The sequence below is a fragment of the Hippopotamus amphibius genome, chromosome 16, assembly GCF_030028045.1.
Source record: "Hippopotamus amphibius kiboko isolate mHipAmp2 chromosome 16, mHipAmp2.hap2, whole genome shotgun sequence".
Classification (NCBI taxonomy): domain Eukaryota; kingdom Metazoa; phylum Chordata; class Mammalia; order Artiodactyla; family Hippopotamidae; genus Hippopotamus; species Hippopotamus amphibius.
In genome coordinates, this window is record NC_080201.1 from 30,219,037 (window position 1) to 30,240,067 (window position 21,031).

A 21,031-nucleotide genomic window follows, 5' to 3' on the forward strand; every position below is an offset into this window, starting at 1 on the left:
ACCAAAAGACAGTCTAGAATGTTCATAGAGCATTATTCATAACAACCTCAAATTGCAAAATAGATATCTATAAACAGTAGCCTACATAAATTATGGTATATACATAAAATGGAATATATACAGCAACTAGCTCTGTATGGATGAACCTCACACACATAATTTCATGAGAAAGAAGTCAAAACCAAAAGAGGACTGCTGGGGGCTGGTGACGAGGCTGCGGACAAGCAGGTGAGGGCTCCAGCCACATGGAGCTCCTGGGTGATAATAGCTGGTGTAAATATTCCCCATCTTGAGCCTTTTTCCTCCTCAGTGAAATGGCTCTCATGAGGCTTGCATTGCAGAATGTGAGACAGTGCCTAGAGCCCAGGAAATGCTCAACACCAATGGTCACTGTGACTATCATTCTGATTGAGTCCCAGCCTTCAAGGAGCAGAGAGCATTGGCAAAGAAGCTAAGGGGGGCCCAGAAAACTCAGCCAAGGGAGTCAGGGGGCAGGATCCACTGAGGGGGTGGCTGGTGCCTCCTCTGAGGTCCTGTGGGAGAGCAGGTGAGTTGAGAAGGGGTGCCCAGGTGTGGCAGGGGTGAGATGGGGAGAGGGGGTGTGGACAGGCATACAGAGGGGTCTGCAGTGCGTACACAGGAATGAATGAGCAGAGCTGTGTGGCTGATCAAGGCTGACAAAGACCCGTGTTTCCATCTCCAGAAAGGCCTTCATTCCCACTGCCCCCAGGCAGGATGCTGGGTTTTAAACTACTGCATCAGCTTCCCCGAGCAATCAGTCTCTGCATCTGGCCTCTCCTGGTCCTATCTCTTGATGTCCTACCAACACCCCCATCCTCATGGCCCAGTGCCCGGCCACACCCATATTCTGCTGCTCCAGGACCACTGTAAAAACCTCTCCATCCCCCTGCCATCTCAGTCTCCCTACCTCCAGTCAGCCCACTTAAATCCACAGTCTGTGCTGCTACGGAACCATCAGATCCATCTGACTAACTTTGTCACTCTTCTACCCCCAAATCCTCAGAGGCTCCTCATCACCTAAAACAGTGGTTCTCACTGGGGTCAATTTTGCCCCCCTTCCCTGGATACTTGGCAACATGTGGAGGTATTTTTGGTTGTCACAGCTGGAGGGCAGAGGGGTGTTACTGGTATCTAGTGGGCAGAGGCCAGGGATGGGGTTAAGCATCCAAAATGCACGGGACAGCCCTCCCCCTGCAACGTAGAATTATCCAGCCCAAGATGTCAAAAGCATCGAGGTTGTGAAATCCTGGTCGAGAGGATAAAAACATAAGCCTTTCAGAATCTGAGGCCTTTCACAATTGTCCTGTGCCAAGTGCATCCCCTGCCTCCCCACATCCTGCCTTTGGCTCCTGGTGACCACCAGTCATCTGTCATTCCCCAGTTATATGAAGCTCTCATCACTCTGGGCCTTGGAACTGTCTGTTCCTTTCTGCCTAGAACACACTTCCTGGCCCAATGTATCTGCCTGATGAACTTCTCTCCCTGCTAGTCTCAGCTCAAAAATGGTGCCCTGAAGGCCCTCTTCTATGCTGAGAAGGAGGGAGAGAGAGAGGGGGAGACAGAGGGAGGCTGAGAAAGAAGAAGGAGGAGGAGGAGGAAGAGGAAGAGGAGGAGAAGGAGAAGGAGGAGGAGGAATTAGAGGAGGAGGAAAAAGAGGAGGAGGAGCAGGAGGAGAAGGAGGAGGAGGAGGAAGAGGAGGACAGGGTGGGGGAGGGGAGAGGGGAGGGAAGCAAAGGCAAGGGAGGAGATGGGAAGAAAAGAGAGGCCAGCATATCTAAAAAGATGGAGAACCAGAATCAGGTACGGAGCCCATCTGACAATCCTGCTTCTTCCTGTTGCTTTATATATGGGCTAAGTATTGGATGGTATCAATAATCATTTGGTGAATTTGACTGTTAAAATCATGAAAAAAAAAGGGCACTAAACCAACTGTGCTTGCCCTAAAACGTGCTAAAATGACTCTAGAATCCAATCGGATGGCCAAAATTCTCCCTAACCGGCCCACGGGACCCACATGTGTGTGAGGTTCACTTTCAGGCTTGCAGTGGTTGTCTAGATATTTCATCAGTGAAAAAGCCAGACTCCAGAGCTAATTTCCAAGAAAAGTGAATCCAGCCTCCTCCCCGCTGACAGGCCCAAGCCTTGGGAGTTAGTACAAGTAACTTGGGTTTGTTGTAGTTTTCCAGCAGTTTAATGAAAATGAATCATCGTGAAGTACACGGTCCAGACTTTCCAAAGTCTATGTGCCAAACAGGCTCAGATCCCACTTGACATTTAAGTGCAGGGGGTTAGTCTTGGGGTAGAGGGAGAGTTCTCTTCCCCACCAGGAACAGGCAAGGGGTAGAAGTTTTCTATTCCCCATATATATTCACCAAGGGTGCCCTTTTACAGATAGAGTTACAGAGCATCAGGGTTTCTTTTAGCCTTGGGCTATTTGGCTTCAGGCCTGGAGCCTGGGGAGTATTGCAGTTTTGTTCCCTTGAATGATATGTTCAATTCATCAGCTTAAATGAATACAAGATGGCAAGAGAACTGGCCAGCAGGCTCTGAGGAAAGCAAAAAACCCAACTAACCTCCTCGGGGTTGGCACTGGGAGTCCTACTTGCTGGGTCCCCAGACTGAAAGGGGGTAACTTTTAAAGCAGAAGCATTTAGACAAAAGGGCCATTAAAAACAAATCCAGAGGCAGCTCATGACATAGATACTGAGAAGCACACAAAAGCAGCTTCAAGATGAGAAAGAGATGCATGAGAAGGGCTCTGATATACCCACAGAGACTCCTGCACTCCTGTCCTGAATATACCACACTGGAGGCTCTGACGGGACAGAGGAGAAGACAGGGGAGAGGCTCGTGGATGGGGTGAGAGCCTTGACTCAGACAGTCTGGGTTCAGATCCCAGCTCTGCCACTTCCCTAAAACCTGAACCACTACATTCTTATCTGTAAATTAGGAGTAATTTCCACCTCCATAAACTGTGAAGACTAGGTGGGACTTGGATTTGAGAAGATGCTTTGTGCCTGGCTCATGGTAGCTACTATGAAGCTTGAGGGGGGGCGGGGGGCTACTTAAAAGGATGGAGGAGGGGAAGAGAGGGGGAGGAGGGGAGGGGAGAGGAGCTCTGCAGAGCAGAAAGCTGCTGAAATAAGCCCTGGATACCGCTCCCCACTACATCCCCCAAGCCCCCTTACTCCCACACAAGAGAATGTCATCTTCCTCCACCTTATTCTGCTCACAGCCAAGCCTGGAGGAAGTTTAAGGCTGTAATTAAAGCAACCTGGGTCTCAAAACCCAGCTCACTTCTCCCTCCTGCTGGGGCAGACCTGCTGGCCATGAAGATGTCAGAGGAGGAATCAAATAATAACTAGACTAGAAACGAGGTTATCATTTTCCATTTTAATTTATAAGGATGAGGGTTGCCAAGAGCAAAAAGAAAAGTCATGTTTTTTCCCTTATCATGAGATGATGAAGGAGAAAGCACGGAACCAATCACGTGCATCAGCAGTACTCTCAGCTCCACTACTCTCTCCCATCTCCCAGTCCAAACCACACTCATAAACCAGGAAGGCCTAAAACCTCCACCTGCAAGCTCCCCAGTGGTTCTGGCATTGTCGGAGGCCACACCCCTTAGGAGAAGAATAAACGAGGCCCTAGGTTTTCCATGACATGATACTGTAGGCATGTGAGTCTGACCCTAGTAAAGATCTTATTCTGTTTGAGATGGGAAAGTGCACTGGCTGAGACAGGGGCTTTCAACCTTGACTGGATATTAGAATCGCTGGAGGTACTGTTAATAAAAGTCTCCATACCCCGGCTGCACCCAGACCAATGAAATGAATCTCTGGGTATAGGGACCAGGCATCAGTGTGTTTTAAAGCTCTCCAAGCGGTTCCGATGAGCAGCCAACGCTTAGAATCGCTGGGCTAAGAGCCTGGACTTTGGAGCCAGACTTCCTGGATTCAAACCGACTTCAAATGTCACTTCTGAATGCACAACTGGGACATAATCTAAGCTGGATAAATGTTAGTTGTGACTATGACAGTATTTTGGAAGAAGAATAGCCGTTTATGATGGCTAGGATATAGTATAACACAGAGGTTAATTAAGCCTGCAGGCTCTGGAGTTTCGCTGCCTGGCAATGCAGGGGCTAGGGTGAGGAAAGGCAAGGCTCCTGTGAGCAAAGTATAAGAAAGCTCCCACTTTTGGAGTCCCGCAGGTGCAAACTGTCTGAGTCCAAATCTTGGCTCTGCATGGGACTAGCCACGTGGCCATGGGCCAGTGAGTTACAGTGATTGATTCATCTGTAAAATGAGGCCGCGTCATGTATGCAATGAAGGTAAGAGTTACAGAAACCTCATTGGGCGTACATGAAGAGAAGTTAACCGAAAGCCTGATGCACGTGGTAAATGATTAGCTGTTGATGTGATGAGGAGGAAGACAGGGATGATGGTGTTACTTAGATGCTCACTTTAAGTAACAGCAATCCTTCAGATCCTTCACGGGCTATAGAAGGATTCTGAATTCTATGACAACTGTGGACCCTCTCCCCGCAAGTCCCCACATCTACATAATTGTGCACATGCCTGCTGCAAGTCCATAGGAAATGCAGATGGAGGCAGATGGACATGCAGGTCTAGGACCCTTAGCAAATTCTCCACCATGGCTCATTGAGGATAGTTCCTGGGTCCTGAGAACCCTGATTCCTCTGAGCCCCAGGAGGCAGCAGACTTTCCAGAGGCCACTTTTAACCACACTAAAACTCCTTGGTCATGCTGCACCGAGACGGCAGGTGTGGAAATGGTCCTAAGGAATCCCCTTCTCTGGATAATCAGAACTCATTCTGAGGTGCTTGGCTTAGGGAATACATAGAACCAAAGAAGACTGGCCCTAAAGTTTTGTTGTTGGTGAATTTGTCATTTTCCATCTTCTAGACCTGCACTGTCCAATACAGTAACCACTGCCTATTTACATGTAAATGAATGAAAATTAAATAAAATTAAAAATTCAACTTCTCGGTCACACTAGCCACATTTCAACAGCTCACTAACCACATGTGGCATGTGGCTACTGCACTGGGTTGTGCAGACACAGGACATTTCTATCATCGTGGGGAGTTCTCCTGGAAAGCACTGTTCCAGGCCGGGAGTTGGCAAGCCCGCCCCGCCCCGCAAATCTGGCTGTGGCCTATTGAGTTACGGTCTCTGAGCTAAAGACGGTTTTTATCTTTTTAAAGGGTAAAATCAAATAAAGAATATGCAAGAAACCTATGTGGCCAGCAAGGCCCAAACTATTTCCTATCTAATTTTTTACTGGAAAGTTTTCCAATCACTATTCTAGACCATGTGTACCTTGAGAATGAGGTTTGAGTGGGATTTACTTCTCCTGCCCCACAGCTTATACCAGGGACTTTCTGTTTATCAGCTACCACTTGTGTAGGAATTGCTAAAATGGGACTCACCCCCGCCTGAAGGATAAAGACAATAGATGCTACATTCTGAAGAGACCACCATGCAAACATGTGAAATTAGGTGGCTGAAAATAAGTTGGCTATCACCAACCTCAAGGACTTAAAAGGATGGAGTAGAGGTTGAGAGGATTCAAGGGAGCAACAAAATAATGATGGTTATGGGTTAAAACCACACAATAAAATAAACACCAATGAGCCCATACTGATAGGAATGAATGAATGAGGAAATGAATAAATAGGGGAAAAGGGACAACTTCTCTCTTCAATTAATCTAGAGGGAATGGTGGGACTAGAAATCACTTTAGACCAACACTATCATAATAATCCTCATTTGCAAGAATCATTGAAGGATGATAAGAACTGTGGGTAAAAGTCTGATGAGAAATGAGATATCTGCATAACCTCAAAGTAACTCCCCACAAGACACTTACTAATTACAAAGAGAATAATGCTACCTCTGCACAGGAGGAAGCTGGTAGATAGCACTTTAGCCGAGTGATCAAGGTCAACATGCCCAGTAATAAGGGACTGGCATCCTGTACCCCCTGATACGATGCACCAAGAAGGACACAACATTTCCAAGTTATTCTTGCCAAAAATGTCCAACTCAGTCTAATCAGAAGAAAACAATGACCAACCCGCACTGGGGGCTATTTCACAGAATAACTGACCAGTGCTCTTCAAAAGTGTCAAGGGCATGATACTCAAAGAAAGACCAAAGAACTCTCACAGATTGGAGGAGACTAAGGAGATGTGACAATTAAATGCCACATGGGACTCTAGGTTGGATCCTGGACCAGGATATGACATTAGTGGGAAAACTAGCAAATTCAAAAACAGTCTTTCGCAGGTTAGTTACTCCATGTTAATTTTCTGATTTCAATCACTGCATGGTTGTATAAGGTGTCAACATTAGGGAAAGCTGAGTGAAGGGTCTACAGGGGCTCTGTGTACTACATTTGCAACTTTTTTCTACCTCTAAAATGATTTCAACATAAAAAGTTTCTTTTTTTAAAAGATGTTCTGTCTTCTACCACCAGTCAGTGCCTCCCATGCCCGTAGCCCAAATAATTTCCCTGAGCTGTACATAGCCGGCCTGCCTCCCACTTCCTAAATTTCTCTCACAAACTCTGGCTACTTATACCTATGGAAGCCCCAGACAGACAGCAGCACAGGGTGGACCAGGTGACAGCTTCAGGATAAGATCAACTTGGGTTCAGGCTGCAGCTCCATCATCTACCAGCTGAACCCCTAGGTGTTCCCCTGGCTGACTTTATCATCATTGGGTCTTACGACACCTCCTCCTAGAAGCCCTCCCTCACCACCTGTGCTAAAGTTCCTTTTTCCTCCACAATCACTGTGTAGCACTGGTTTTAGTTTCTTAAAAGCACTTACGCTCCCTAAAATGTGTATTTATTTCCTAAAGGGCATGTTCAGTCTGTAAAGTGTTCTTGCTTCCTTACCATTTTGCTAGTGTTGTCTCCCCACCCTGACTCTGTGCCAGAACACAAGCTGCTCCAGCTTGTCAACAGCTGTATCCTCAGCTCCACCCAGGCGGCATGGCCCCCTCCTCTCCTGTGGTTTTCCTTAGTGTTTGGTTCAGGTCCTGCCCAGCACAGGTCTCGATGCACCCATGTGAACAAGACAAAGGGTCGATGACTCACTCATAAAACTCTGCTGCCGGTGTGAACTTGTACTTGGAGTACTTGGTGTGGTTGCCCAGCACGGAGCTGTTGAGGAGCTTGGGGTCGGTGCAGTTGGGGCTGTTCCAGGCATGGCCACAGTCAGTCCAGGGCAGGTTAAGTGTGAAGGAGGAGAAGAGGTAGTAGAGTGACCAGGCGATGATGACATTGTAGTAGAAGCCAACGTAGAGGGCGATGAGGATCACAGCATAGCCAACTCCTGGGTTGAGGGCAGAGGGGGTCAAGCAGGGGCTTCCCCAGGCCCACCCCAGAGCCACCTCTTCTGGGGAGCTGGCTCCAACCACTGCACTACCTGACCCCCCCACCTCTCTTTTTTACGTAGCAGATTGTCAGAGCCCTAAATCCCCTAGGCACCCACCATCCCTTTGCCTAACGGCTTTCTCTCGCCACTGAAGCCACTTTTGCCCACTCATCAGGCACGGCAGAAGTGCCAGGACCTTAATGCTCCCAGCAGCCGGGTCAGGTATTGGAGCATAAGTATCCCAGCTCCCTCACCCCTTGGGAAGGATAACACTGAGGCATAATAACATTCTCTCCTAGTGGAACGAAGCCCCTTGCCCATGGTGGAAAGGCACATGATCCTTTTATCATGTCTGCCATGGGAACAAGAGGGGAGAGTAGTGGTATGTGTACTGGGTACTTCTGACACTTCTATGAGTATTTCCTAGACAGGAAAACAGACTCCCTCTGGCCACTCAGCTGTACAGCCTGGACTGGAACCCAGATTTCCAGACTTTCTAGACTAAAGCTATTCCTGATACTCCCAATGCGCTCCATGTAACTTTGAATGGTACACGCTTGGCCTTGCCAATAGCTGTAAATCCTATGGGAGAGTTGGTCTATTGCAGGTCACACCTTTGAAGCAGATTCTCCAGGGGCACACAGATGCCTTAGAACAAGCTCTGGGACTTCTCTGGTGGTCCAGTAGCTAAGACTCCACACTCCCAATGCAGGGGGCCTGGGTTTGAACCCTGGTCAGGGAACTAGATCCCACATGCCACAACTAATAGCCTGCATGCCTCAAATAAAGAGCCCGCATGCCGCAACTAAAAAATAGATCTCGCATGCTGCAACTAAAGAGCCTGCACGCCATAATGAAGATCCTGTGTGCTGCAACTAAGACCCAGGGCAGCTAAATAAATAAATATTGAAAAAAAAACCAACAACCTTTGACTCCCCCAGACTCCTTCTTTACCTTTGAAGAACGGGCAGATCTTCCACACAGTGGCTGCCCCTTCCCGGTTGTACTGGCCCAGAGCCAGCTCCATGTAGAACAGGGGCATCCCGGCGATGATGAGGAACAGGGTGTATGGGATCAAGAAGGCACCTGGAAGACACAGAGGCAGCGCATGAGCCCCTAGACCCCTGCCCAGCCTTGGGCCTGCCCCTCAGAGTGTGTGGACCCATGTCAGCCAGAGCTGCGAGGGTCCTCATTACTCAAGGGATGTCTTGTGGTGCGTAAACCAGAGAAATTAATACAAATAATTGTAACATAATAATAGTTATAACAGTAGTCATAATCATAATCATAATAATGAGGTTCTGTGCTCAGATAAGTAAAATCTTCTTCACCAAAGCTAAAGAGGCTTGTTCTTGCAGGATTCTCCTAGCCTTTGATACACAGCCCACGTTGTGATGTGCTATCAGGAAGGTCAGGTACAGTCTTTACCAAATTGATTTCAACATAGAACCTTTTCTTTCATGAGTCACCTCTCTGGGGAATGCCAATTACCCCAAACCCTTCCTTTTACAGGTAAGGAAATTGAGACCGGAGAAGGAGAGACAGCGCCCAGAGTTACGTATGACTGAGTTTTCATTTTGATCATATCTATATCATTGAAGGTCACCTGGGGCTTTCCCGAACATGACCTCACTGGATTGTCCTCAGTCTCACATCAGCTCCCAGACAGAATCAGAGAGGGTCATTATCTCCCCCTGGGGGAAACTGAAGGCTGAGAAGGGAGTTGAATCAGTTTTGTCTGCACTGCTGCTAAACGACAGAAGCAGGATTCACATTCACGTCTTCCAACCCATCAGGCTCACTCTGTTACCGGCAGCTGAAGGTAAATGAACACTGGAATGAAGAGGACAGAGGCTCAAGTCTCTGACCAGGGAAGATGAGGGAAACTAGAAACTACGAAACTAGAGGGAGCCTTTGGCAATGGGCAGCAACGGATCCCTGGGAAAATTCCTGATAGAATTAGACACGTCTGAATTCCAGAGACAGTTCTCAGTATGCCCGGTAGCCTGGGGTGAGCTTAACGGGCTCTGATGCCGTGAGGTGACTCATGGGGGTACATGCCACGTCAGCCTAGGCTGCAAGCGTGACCAAAGCAAAATGCCAGCTCCTTGGCCTGGTGCAGCCAGACATGGCCAGGCCAGATCCACATTCCTCCCGCCATTGGCCTTTGGCTGAGATGCTGTAACCTTGGAAACTAAACACTCCCTGACCCGCCCACACTAGGAAAGTGCAGAAACTGGGAAGTATTTATTGATGATAGTATTATATTCCCTACTGTGTTCCAGGTACTGTGTTCCATGCAATGTCTCATTCCATCCTCACAACAACCCTAAAAGTATTACTACCTCCATTTTACAGATGTGGAAACTGGGGCTCCAGGCTAGCAGAGAATTGTGGCAAAGTCGCATGCACCTAGGGTCAAACTCACCCAGCTACTCAGACTGCCAGTCTCCACTTTCCTCCCAGGGCTTCTCCTCAGGAAGCCCAGTGCTCTTAGGGACAAAGCATGAAGTTTTAGCCCCAGTGCTCTGAGACTCAGTCCTTCTGTAGCAGAGATGGAGAAGCAGGGTGGGCAATAGGGAAGAAACCACTGGAAAATGAGTAGCTCCTATGTATCAAGCAGAGCACTGGGCACTGGACATCTGTGATCACACTTACTCTACCCAGAAACCGTCTCAGGTAGCAACTGCTATACCCATTTTTCAGAGGATGAAACTGAGGCTTAGAGAAATTAAGTGACTTATCTAAGTCAGTGAAAGATCTGGGATTTGGGCCCAGGTCTGCCTGGCTCCAGAGCTCCAGAGCCATTTCCAAAATATTCTGCCAATTCCAGAATACCCCAGCCTAGGTGGAGGACACAAGTCTACAGAGAAGCTTGGTGGAGGGTGTTCTGAAACTGGGACTCTGGGGCCACCTGAGCCAGCTGGTCTGCTGATCATGGGCTGGTCCAACACTTGAGCCCCTGCTCCAGGCTGGACTTCTTTGAAATGGCCACATGCCAACCTCTCTCTTCCCCTCCTCATTTCTTACTTTCAATCTCCACCCTTCTCTCTCCCCACACAGAGAGGGCTAGTCTGGCACCAGCACCCATGTCTGTCCACATTGCTGAGAGCAATGCTAGTGATGCTGACGGAGGTCGGGGTGGGGTGGTGGTGATGACAGTGGAGCTGGTAAAAGTAACAAGTACCATTTACTGAGCCTCCGTTATATGTCAAGCCACACACTACATTTTTGCATAATTATTCCTTTAAAACCATCCCTGAGAGAGCTGCCCAGTGGCCAGCATCTTATTCTAAAAGAGGACATCCTCTAAAAGAGGACAGTGTCTTATTCTAAAAGATGGCCCAAGCCCCCTGGCAGGAAGATCTGGAGAAAGCCAGGACAGAGCTGAAGAGTCAGAAAGGGATATCAGGGGTGCCTGAGATCAGCGGAGGATTATTCTCCTAGAAACAGCCCTACAGCAGATCCTGGGACACTGAGGCTGGTTGCAAACTTCCTAGGAGGTACTTCTCTGCAAGGCCCATAACTGCCACATTCCCATGGCCCTGCTAATCTCCATGCGCAGCAGTGCCAGCTGCATCCAGCCTCACACAGGGCCAGAGAGCTGAGAACCTCAGGAGCCATGAGCCCAGAATCCCAGCTCTGGAATGCTCCAGCTGTGCAGGTGCTGGGCTGACAGGGGCAGACCTCCTGGGGGTCTCAGCTCCTGGGAGTCTCAAACATCCACACACATACACAGATGCACACCTGTACATCTCCATGCAAAGGTACACACAGACTACTGCATGCTGACACACACACACACTCACACAGGAGGAAAAGACTGTCAACTGTGAAAGGGACTCCAACCAGTGGACTTTGGGTGAATTTAATAAGAAAAGCATTTGTCTGACACACACTGCCTGATGCCCCACCGTCAGAGAGGAACGCTACTGGTCAGAGAGGGCTTCTGGAATCTTCTGTGCAAATGCCAAGTCCTCAGAAAGGGAAGCCAGTGGTCACTCAGTTCAGAGTGGGGTGTGCTGGAGCAGACCCTGGTGGGGGTGAGGAGGAACCCAGGAAGGGGGAAGGGATGCCTGTGGGAGGGGGCTCAGCAAGAAGTGGCATGGCCCAGGCCTGGTGGGAGACAGTGGGGGTGGTGGTGGAGGGACTGTGATCAGGGAGGGGCTGCAGGAAGGAGAGTAGGGTCCCTTGAGACCTCACTGGACCAGCTTCCCAGTCTGTGGAGAGAAGAAGTCCTCAAACTGGCCACATCCTGATATTTTAAGAAGTGAAAACACACAGAACCTGGTGCCTGCAGCTCAGCTGTGGGTTGTCACTGCCTGTGGCTTTCACCAGAATTCCAAGAAAACCTTGGTCAATGCCTAGGGTGGCCAGATTTGTCCCTGCTCCCCAAATACTCCAATGGCAGAGACATCAGGGTGCAAGAGAAGGTGAGATTTCAGTAGAGACAGGGCTGCACGCAGCAGGCCCACCCAGCTTGCAGGGCTGGGGACAAAAGCACCTGCGGGGATCTACACCTCGATGTCTACATATCTAAAGATGACACCTCAGGCCACAGCTGTTAAACCAAACATGCTCTATCACCCTACCTTGACAACCAGACCTTCATCATGGTTCTATTCTAAAGTTTGAAACTAGAACCCTCAGTTCTCGGAGCTTTGCACTGGAAGGTGGAGGCATGGGGGAACCCCGCGCCCTGCTTCTTCCCCACCACAGCTCCATCCAGCGATGTGTGAGGCCTTTTGCACGTACATGTGGACTCTTGTGCCCACAAGTCTAAGCTATGTCTACAGCCTCTGCAGACAGGGGGCCCTTGGCTTCCCCTTTGCCTGGGGCTGTGCGCAGTCCAGTCTGGGGAAGAAGAATCCAGGTAAGAGGACCATGCAGACGAAGGTGGGTGGATGTTGGGGTGTCTGGGCAGGGAACTCCAGAGTCCGGTTTCCTAGAGTGTGGTGGGGGTTAGAATCAGTGTTCTGGGTGGGCAGGCCCCCTTGGCCCTGGCCCGGGTAAGGCGGAGAGGAGGGCAGAGCAGGGCACAGGGCCCTCCCTGATCTTCAAAGCACAGGGCCCAAGGCAGACCCCCGTATCTGCTCTGGACTCCTGACACAGAACTCCTAAAACCCTTGTAACTTCCTGAGTGATGGCGTAAAAGGAGCATCTTACACAGCGCTCCTAAAGCCTTTGGAATTTTCTAGGTGATAGAAGTGTCTTTTGTTCTAATGAAGCCACTCTTGGTGAGCTTCTGGAGAAGGGCTGGTCACCAGAAAGATCAAGTCGTGATTACAAGCTTAGAACTTTTGCCCCATGCCCATCCTCCAGGGAGGGAAGAGGGGCTAGAGATTGAGTTATTATCAGTCATATCTTTGTGAGGAGCCTCGATAAAAGTCCCGAACATACAGGGTTTGCAGAGCTCCTTGACTGATGTACTGGTGAGCACATCCATGTACTGGGAGGATGGTGAACCCCCATCTCCACGGAGACAGACTCTCCTGCACTCAGGACCCTTCCAGATCGCACCCTATATGTACTTCTTCACTTTCACCTGGCTGTTTATCTGTATCCTTTTATATTAATAATATCCTTTATAACAAACTGTAAATGTCTCCCTGAGTTCTGTGAGCTGTCATAGCAAATTATGGAACCTGCAGAGGGGGTCATGGGAGCCCCTGATTATAGATGGTTGATCAGAAGCACAGGTGACATCTTGACCCTTGTGACTGGCATGTGAAGTGGGAGAATTCTTGTGAGACTGAGCCCTAACCTGTGGGGTCTGTGCTAACTCCTGGTAGTGTCAGAATTGAATGGTAGGATACCTAGCTGGTGTCTCAAAGTTGGAGAATGGGTCGGTGTTAGGAAGACCCCCACACATTTGGTGTCAATATACTACAGAATGTGAACAGAAACAGTCTTCCTCTTACCCCCTTGCCTGGATCTGAGGCATTCCTGGCCCCCAACCCTGCTATTTATGGCTTTGTGACTTTGAGCCAGTGTGCCTTCTCTGAGCTTTGGTTCCCCCTTTGTAAGGGGGGATAATACCTGTATCACTGGCTTGCTGTGATCATTAGAGGTAATGGAGGTGAAGTCCCTGGCACTGAGGTGCTCTGTAAATGGGAAGCATGTCCTGTCATCACACACAAGAGCAGCTGGGATGTGCCTTTGTAGATGGGAAACCACAAGCTGAGGATTGCCTGTGTGGTTGAGGGTGGCCGGGTCCTTTGCAAAGCACAGCACAGAGGCTCCCAGCATAGAAGGACTTTGAGGCAGTTGCTTGGGCAACTCATGTCACCCTCCCAAGTGAGGCTGGCTACTCCTCCTCCTGTCTAAACAAGACTGCTGACCACAAGGGCAAGCGTAGATCCAAGAATTCCCTCAGGCCACAGCCAACCCCACGAGCAAAAAGGGCTCCAATGGTGCTGCCCAGATTCTCCTTCAAGAGTGAAGGACCTGTGCAACACCCCCCCCACTCCCCGCAAGCTGGGACTGCTCAGCGCTCAGCTGCAGGCCTTTGGGAATTGCCCTGGCTGAAGCCAGCTGCCTCGCCCAAGGCCACATCCCCTTCCTGGGGCAGCTGGCAACAGATGGACACTGGGGCATACAGTCCTGGCTCCCTCACCCCAACTCAGGACCAGTCTGAAGGGCCATCCCACCTTCAGAGGACACCATGGTCAGCTGAGGCTTTACTGACCCTGGTAGCCCACCTCTCCCTCTGGCCAGTGCTGCTTCCTCCCCTCCCCTGAATCCCTCTCTCCCTGCAGCCTCCATCTACTACCTTCATTCTGTCCCCCAGAGCCATGGAGAACAAAACAAATCAGGATTTTCCAAAGCAATTCTCTGTGCCCTTTGGGTGCCAGGAGTAGGGTCCCCCTCAGTTTTTGCCAGCAGCCTGTGGCCATTTCTGTAAGGAAACATGCCTGTTCCTATAATAAATCAAGCCCAGATCATTCAAGTTTGTCAATGTAGGCTGTCTGCCGTCGGTAGGGTAGCTGAGCCGTGTGGTGTCAGCTAGCGTCTTCTCTGCCCCAAGACCAATCTTCTCCTTAGAACCCTGAGCAACCACCGTAGGGCTCTGCCCACTGGCCTCAGAGTTCCCAGGACCTCAGCCCAAGTGGAGTCTTGCACCTCTTCACTCCATCCCCTGCACTTTACTGAGGCTAGCCAGCAGCATCCATACATGCCTCTACATAAGCCCCTACTGTTCCAAGAGGGGAGTCTACAAAATGACAAGAAGCAGCTTTTTTTGGCCCCACAAGAGGCTGTTCTCTCATCATCACTTTGGGTCCTTCCAGCTGATCTCTGGGCCTTAGCTCCGAAAGCAGGACAGTCCCGGCGAGGAAACATGCTCACTCCCCTGGCAGATTAAACCCTGCTCTTCTAAGGAGGTCAGTGGGGGTGGAATTCAGGGAGATTGGAGTTGGGCTACTTCTTCTCCTGTGACAATTCTCTCTCTGCTGTCAACCTTTCAGGACCTCACTTGATTCTTACTGATGAAGCTCCTTGAAGAGTCTGGTTTCCCATCTCTTCCATCCTGGTCTCTTTGAGAGGAACAAGTTACAGGGTGTTTGGAATGGTCAGAACTATATTAGAGAAGGAAATATAACCTAGGAAGAACAGAGTGGAACTTCACCTTCCTGATTTGGGATATAATACCTCCAATAACAGAATCTAAAATGACATTAACTTGTATAATAGCTGTAATAGACCATGAGCTCCCTAAGGGCAGGGATTGCCTTTGGCTCATCTCTATATTCCTGGCATATGATGGGCATTTAGTAAACGCGTTTCTTTGTTAAATAAATGGATCCCGGCAGTGACTCACACAGAAGATGCAGCTAATGAAAGGCCCGGGGCCTTTCTCCTCTGGTTCTATGGCCTAATCCTTACTTAGGCAGTTGGGTTTGGGACTGCAGGGCAGGATGTAACATTTACCCCTATGAAACCCCATCTTGTTGGAAACAGTCCCTTTAGATCATTTTGGCTAGCTCAGAGCAATGGGCCAAATCACCCCGGTAATGCCAAAGCATGGTCTCAGCTCCAGCCCCTGATGAACGCCTCATTCTTGCAAACTTGTTAGCCGGAGGGCCATACCAGCTGGCTGGTTTATGTGCATCTGGGCTGAACAATCAGTGTCAGGCTTGGCAAGCTCAGGGTGTAGACGGGCCCCTGCAGCCAGGCCCAACGTGAGGGCACTGAGTTTGTAAACTCCTGCACTTTGTACCTGCCACAGCCTCTGACTTGGCCTCAAGAACCCCAGATATTTTGGCCAAGAGGATTCCCAAAGGTCTGTGGGTACCTGAGACCCTGAGCTCACTTGAGGAAAGAAGGGAACCCCACTGGGGATCCAGAACTACATATCTCATCAGACCCTGTGTAGAAATGTTAATCCCCATTTTCCAGATAGGGAAACTACAGTGGGATAAGGTTAGGCTGTTAGAAACCCCAGGCCCAAGTGTAACTACTTTCTAGCCTTATATCCCTTCTAACTTCCTCTTAGAACCAAGTCTGCTCCCTCCAAAATCACAAGCCTGCCCTACTCCTGGATCTAGCAGTTAAAAATCATTGAACAATAAAAATAACAGTAACAACTTCATTTATTGAGCCCCTATTATGTGCCAGACACTGTTGCAAGTATTTTGCTTATATCTGATGTCATATCTCCCTGTGGGAAGATGCAGTCACCCTCTCTTTCTGCACAAGGAGGTCCAGAAAGAACAAGTGACTTGTCTGAGGCCACGTTTCCGGGAAATGTTAGGCTCAGATTCAAACTCAGGTCTGTCTGAACCTAAAGGACATCTCTCTGACAGCTCAGAGCTGTCAGCAGGACACGTCTCAGAAGGCTTCATTTACAAAGGATAATTCACAGTGGCCTCTTCCCTGGCAGGGAAGCAAACACAGGGACCCGAATGATCTCTCCACTCCTCCCCAGGTACCAGCATAGGCCTGGCCCAAGACCATAGGAGTGGAGGACCTTGGAAAGAGCCCCATTGGCAATGCCTCCCTGTTTGAGAAGGTTCTGAACAAAGCCTTGGAATTTCTGAGAGTAGCTTTCCCTGCTGGGAGCCACCTGCACCCATGCATCCCAGCAGCTGGCTTATGGGAAGATCTTTCTGGGTAATTCATTCAAAAAATATTAGCCAGGGGCCTAAACTATTGGCACCTTTATCATTTCGAAACATCCTCCAGTCTGGGCCAGCATAAACAGCTGGACTTGGAGGTTACTGTGTTAATACTGGCACCAGAAGAGCACACAGCCTGTTTAACAACGGGCGCATGAGTTCCAGATTGGGTGCAGCACTGAGCCAGGCATTGGAGAAAGGCGGATCTTGGGGGTTTCAAGCTAGCTTCCAGCGCTAGTGGGGGACTTGAGCTCAAAGAGGGTGACAGAGATGGGATTCAAACTTGGGTCTTTTGGCTGCCTCTAGAATTACAGGATATCCACCTGCCAGCTCACTTGCCCATCTTTGGGGCTGACTTTATAATTGCTGGATGAAAACTGATGCACAAGGAGCAGCCAGGAGCTCTCAGCAGAGACAAAGCCCAGAAGGGACCACCTGCTGAGCATCCCCTGGAGGAGTGAGGAGTAAGTTAGAACAGGAGCTGCCTCAGACTCTGAGAGGTGGGGCTGCGCTGCTCCATTGCGCCAACCACGGACATCCTAGCCAGAGATGGAAATTCACTGGTATAACTTCCCCACCCCGTAGCCTGCCAGTCAAGCCTCCTAGCCTGGCCCCAACTTGCCTCTCCACCCTTATCTCTCCCGCTTGCCCTTTAGCCAGTTTGTACTCTTAATCTTGGAGATGATCCCTCTTGCATTCTCCCACAACTAGAATACCTCCTCCCTTCCCGAGGTTTATCAGCGGCCCATCTGTCCCAAGGAGCTGAGCTCTAACCACAGCCCACCTCCTCCAAGTTTTTCCTAAGCAGCCCCTCCTCAGGCCTTTAGAGCATGTAACACCTCTCCCATCCATCCCACACATCATCCCAAGGATGTGAATAAGAAGCAGCAGCTCTCTTTACTAAGGCCATACTCCATGCTAGGCCCTTCATGCTAGGGCATTATCGCATTGAGTCCTCACAACAACCCTCTGAGTTGAACACCACTGTTTCCATTTGACAGATGAGGAAACTGAGGTTGGGAGAGTTGCCCAATGTCACACAGCGAGAAGCTGGAACCCAGGACTCCACAGCCAGGGCTGCTAATCTCTGGGTGCTAACCCGACCTCCCACCAGCACATGCTGCCTTACTTTGTTAGTTCCTGCGGGGGTGGGAGGTGGGGTGGGGAGGTAGGTTCTGCTGCTCCTGGGTAGGCATTAGGTCTCTGAGGGCTTGGACCATTTCATCCATTTATTCATTCAACAGAAGTTTGTCGGGCACCTTCTACCACATTCCCAGGATCTAACCCTTATCTTGGGTATTAGAAACATAGACACGAAAAAGCCACAGTCTCTACTCTCAATGTTCCCCAGTCTGTTTGGAAGACAGACCCACGAAGAGACAAATGACCAAACGACTTGGGAGGCATGATGTGCAGGGCTAGCAAGCCTAGCAGAGGGAGCTTCTGGCCAATTTCACCTAAAAATTGGAATGTGTGGCAAATGTGCTGTGTTTTGTGCCCTGGGCGCCTGGTACAGATCACCTTGCATACAGCAGGCACTCTCAGTTGGTGGTGACGGCCAAGTGAGAGGACAGTGTCAGTGAAAGCCCCAGAATATCCATCTAGCTGATGTGTCCAACTGACCATCTGGGGTGCTTTCAGTTTCAACAAACACTTATAACAATGGAAATGATGTGTAGCAGCATGACAATGAAGCCCTTAGGTGACTAGAGCTCCTGGCAGGCAGAAGTGGTGGTTAATACATCTAGGTGACCCCTGCAGGGCCTAGCACTGTGCCACATGCCAAGAGGAACCCAATAAATATTGCTGATTAATGATAGAAACTTCCGCTGTCTAGGGACATGCAGCCTCAGACAGTCATGGAGGACATGCCAGACAGAGTGTCCTAGGTTCTCTAAGTCTGTCTTTCATTCCTCATCTCCCTGTCTGATGAAAATACAGAGAATCTGCATCTCCTCTCTCCTTGGGTCCAAAAGGTCAGAATGCTTAAACACGACCAGAAACTCTTGAGAAGCTGCAGCAAATAAGGAAAAGTTTCATCTCTGGATCATCTGTTTTCCATTTCATTCCAAGTGTCCAGAGTACACGCTGAAGCAAACAGCAGGGTCCCAGACCCTATGGGACAAGGTCATGAGCTTTCCCTCCAACTCCAAACCCTCACCCTGCCTCCCTCTGACCCCCTGGAGTCCTAATCCAGAGCCCCTGCCAGGCAGATGGCCCAGTAGATAGAGAAATGTTTTAGTTGCGGGTGCCCCCCCGCCTTGGCCGACTTCTTCCTCTAGGTCATCTTCCCAGGCTCTCTACAGGGTACCCCTGAACTCATCCCAGCAAAGGCGGCAGGTCTGGGGTGGTCTGGGCAAAAGCTCTCAGGAAGGAGCTAGGGCTTTAGGCCCCAGTACTCTGCCCTCAGTCCTGCCCCCAGTACTCTACCCGCTGAGTGGGCTGTAGTTGATCTCTAGTCTCCCATCCCGGGGCAGATAGTAATTGGTCACCCAGAAGGAGGGGTGGGGGTGGGAGAAAGCCTGGCTGCTGGAGTGGAGTCTCCTTCAGGCCTTTCTCCCATTCCACTCTGCAATGTGTCCAGGACTGCAGGAGGTAGAGGCTTCATCCCAATCACCCAGGCCTCCTGCCTCAAGGACCAGGCCAGTTCTTGATACCCACTGACACAATCCCACCTAGGCTGTGCACTCTGGCTCCTCCAGCCAAAGGACAACCAACCTGAAAGTGGAGTTCTCTCTGCCACTAGTTTCTCTTTATGCATCTCTGTTTCTGGTTTTCTGTCCCCTAGAGGGCGGGGCCTCTCAAGCACCTTCAGGGAACCCAAGTCCTTTATCAAACTTGGAGTGCTGGAGTTAGGGTCACCATGTGCACTTTTGTCACCCAGTCAAGAGCTCTCCAGATCACCTCCCTTCCTTGTGGACTATCAAAGGTCAGAGTTCCTCACCCAACCTGGTCCTTCTACACATGCGCCTATCACTGTCCAAGGTCATGCCTCAATTTCCCTGTTCCACAGGGGACTCCTTTTTCAGTGAGCCCTGTCCAGTCCCTTCCTGGATCCCAGACTTGCCCTTCTGCATCCTCTTCTCCTCCCGTGTGTATCCCAGCTCTTCTCCCAGGCCACCGCTGCGGACCTTAGGTAGCCTCCCAAGTACAAACCCCCAGCCCATCAGGGGCTCACCGCCGCCGTTCTTGTAGCAGAGATAGGGGAAGCGCCACACGTTGGCCAGGTCTACCGCGAAGCCGACCACCGACAGCAGGAAGTCGATCTTCTTGCCCCAGGTCTCCCGGGGCTGCTCGTCGCCGTCGCGGGACGCCAGGAGGCACTGGACGCCGTTGCGTTCTTTCACCACCAAGAGTTCTGCAGCTTTCCGCTTCCGCGGGGGCTGCTCCGACCCCGGGCCCGCCCCGCTGTTCTCGGGCTGCACCTGCGGGTTCATCCGCGCCAGAAGCATGGGTGCGGCTGGCGAGAGGGGCGTCAGCGACACTGGGAGCGCGCCGAGGCGCTGCTGGGATCAAAGGAAAAGATGTGGTCACTGGGCCATTCCACCCTGCCTGCGCCTCCCGAGGCCTCCGGGGAGCGCCGGGATACTGTGGTCGGCGCACGCTGAGTGGACGCACAGTTCCCAGAAAAGGGCGCGCGTTTGTTGGAAAAATTTGGAAGCAGAGGTAGTGGCGCGCCTGACTGGGACGGAACTTAAACGTGGAGACCGACTCTGCCGCCCTAGGGATCCTGCTTGGGACACCGCAGCACTTCCCTCATTCGTCCGCTGTCTCTTGTTCCCAAACGGCAGGGTTTAGACACGCCCAGGCAGAGGTTTCCCAGGGCGGTGACCCGGCCGGGTGCAGCTGGCTGCCCCCTACCCTTAGCTCGCATCTGCGCCACGTCCAACAGCCCCAGGAGCCTCCCCGGACACTTCACTCTCTGGCACCCTAGCTCTGCGCATCCCAACCTGGGCCTCCCCGGCACACCTAGCTCGGTCCCGCGCGCAGGGCGCACTCACGTGTTCGACAGCGACGAGATCCCGGGTGCCGTGCGCCCTGCCTGCCTGCCCCGGACCCGCCTCGCCTCGCCAGGCTGTGGGGCGCGGGCTGGGGCTGGGCTCCGCCGCGTGGCGCTCGGGCGCGGCCCGAGGAGCGCTGAAAGCGCGGGGCGGCCGGCGGGGCGCGGGCTGACTGGTTCTGACCTCGCCGGATGGGGGCCGGGCTGGTAATGTAGCCTGCGCCCCAGGTAACGCGCCGATTGCATTAACCCAGCGCCGGGCTCGCTCTGTCTGGAGCCTGTTAGCGCTAATGGAGACTGACAGCGCGGCCGGGGATGGGCAGGGGCGGGGGCGCGGCGCGGGCTCGGGGATGGCGGGAGCTCCCCTCCCGGCGACTCACGGGACCCGGGCGCTCATTCCCTTTCCAGCACGCACTGGGACACCAGACTCAGTTCCTGGGGGCACCAGGCTCTGGCCTCTGACTACAGGAAGAGAGCGAGACTCTC

The 21,031-nt window shown here is 51.1% G+C and overlaps 1 protein-coding gene across 4 annotated transcripts in view; it reads right to left on the reverse strand.

Moving 5' to 3' along the window:
* Positions 1-20,708, reverse strand: part of SLC6A2 (solute carrier family 6 member 2) — a 37,374-nt gene extending 16,666 nt beyond the window's left edge. The window contains exons 1-4 of one of the 4 annotated variants that reach the window (XM_057713240.1): positions 20,547-20,708; positions 19,724-20,048; positions 8,384-8,515; positions 7,150-7,387 (exon numbers count right to left, since the gene is read on the reverse strand). In XM_057713240.1, the coding sequence (XP_057569223.1) occupies positions 7,150-7,387; positions 8,384-8,515; positions 19,724-19,997 (644 nt within the window). In that variant the 5' untranslated portion in view covers positions 19,998-20,048; positions 20,547-20,708. The other 3 variants (XM_057713244.1, XM_057713243.1, XM_057713241.1) reach the window with 3 other exon arrangements.
* Between the last annotated feature and the right edge of the window lie 323 nt (positions 20,709-21,031).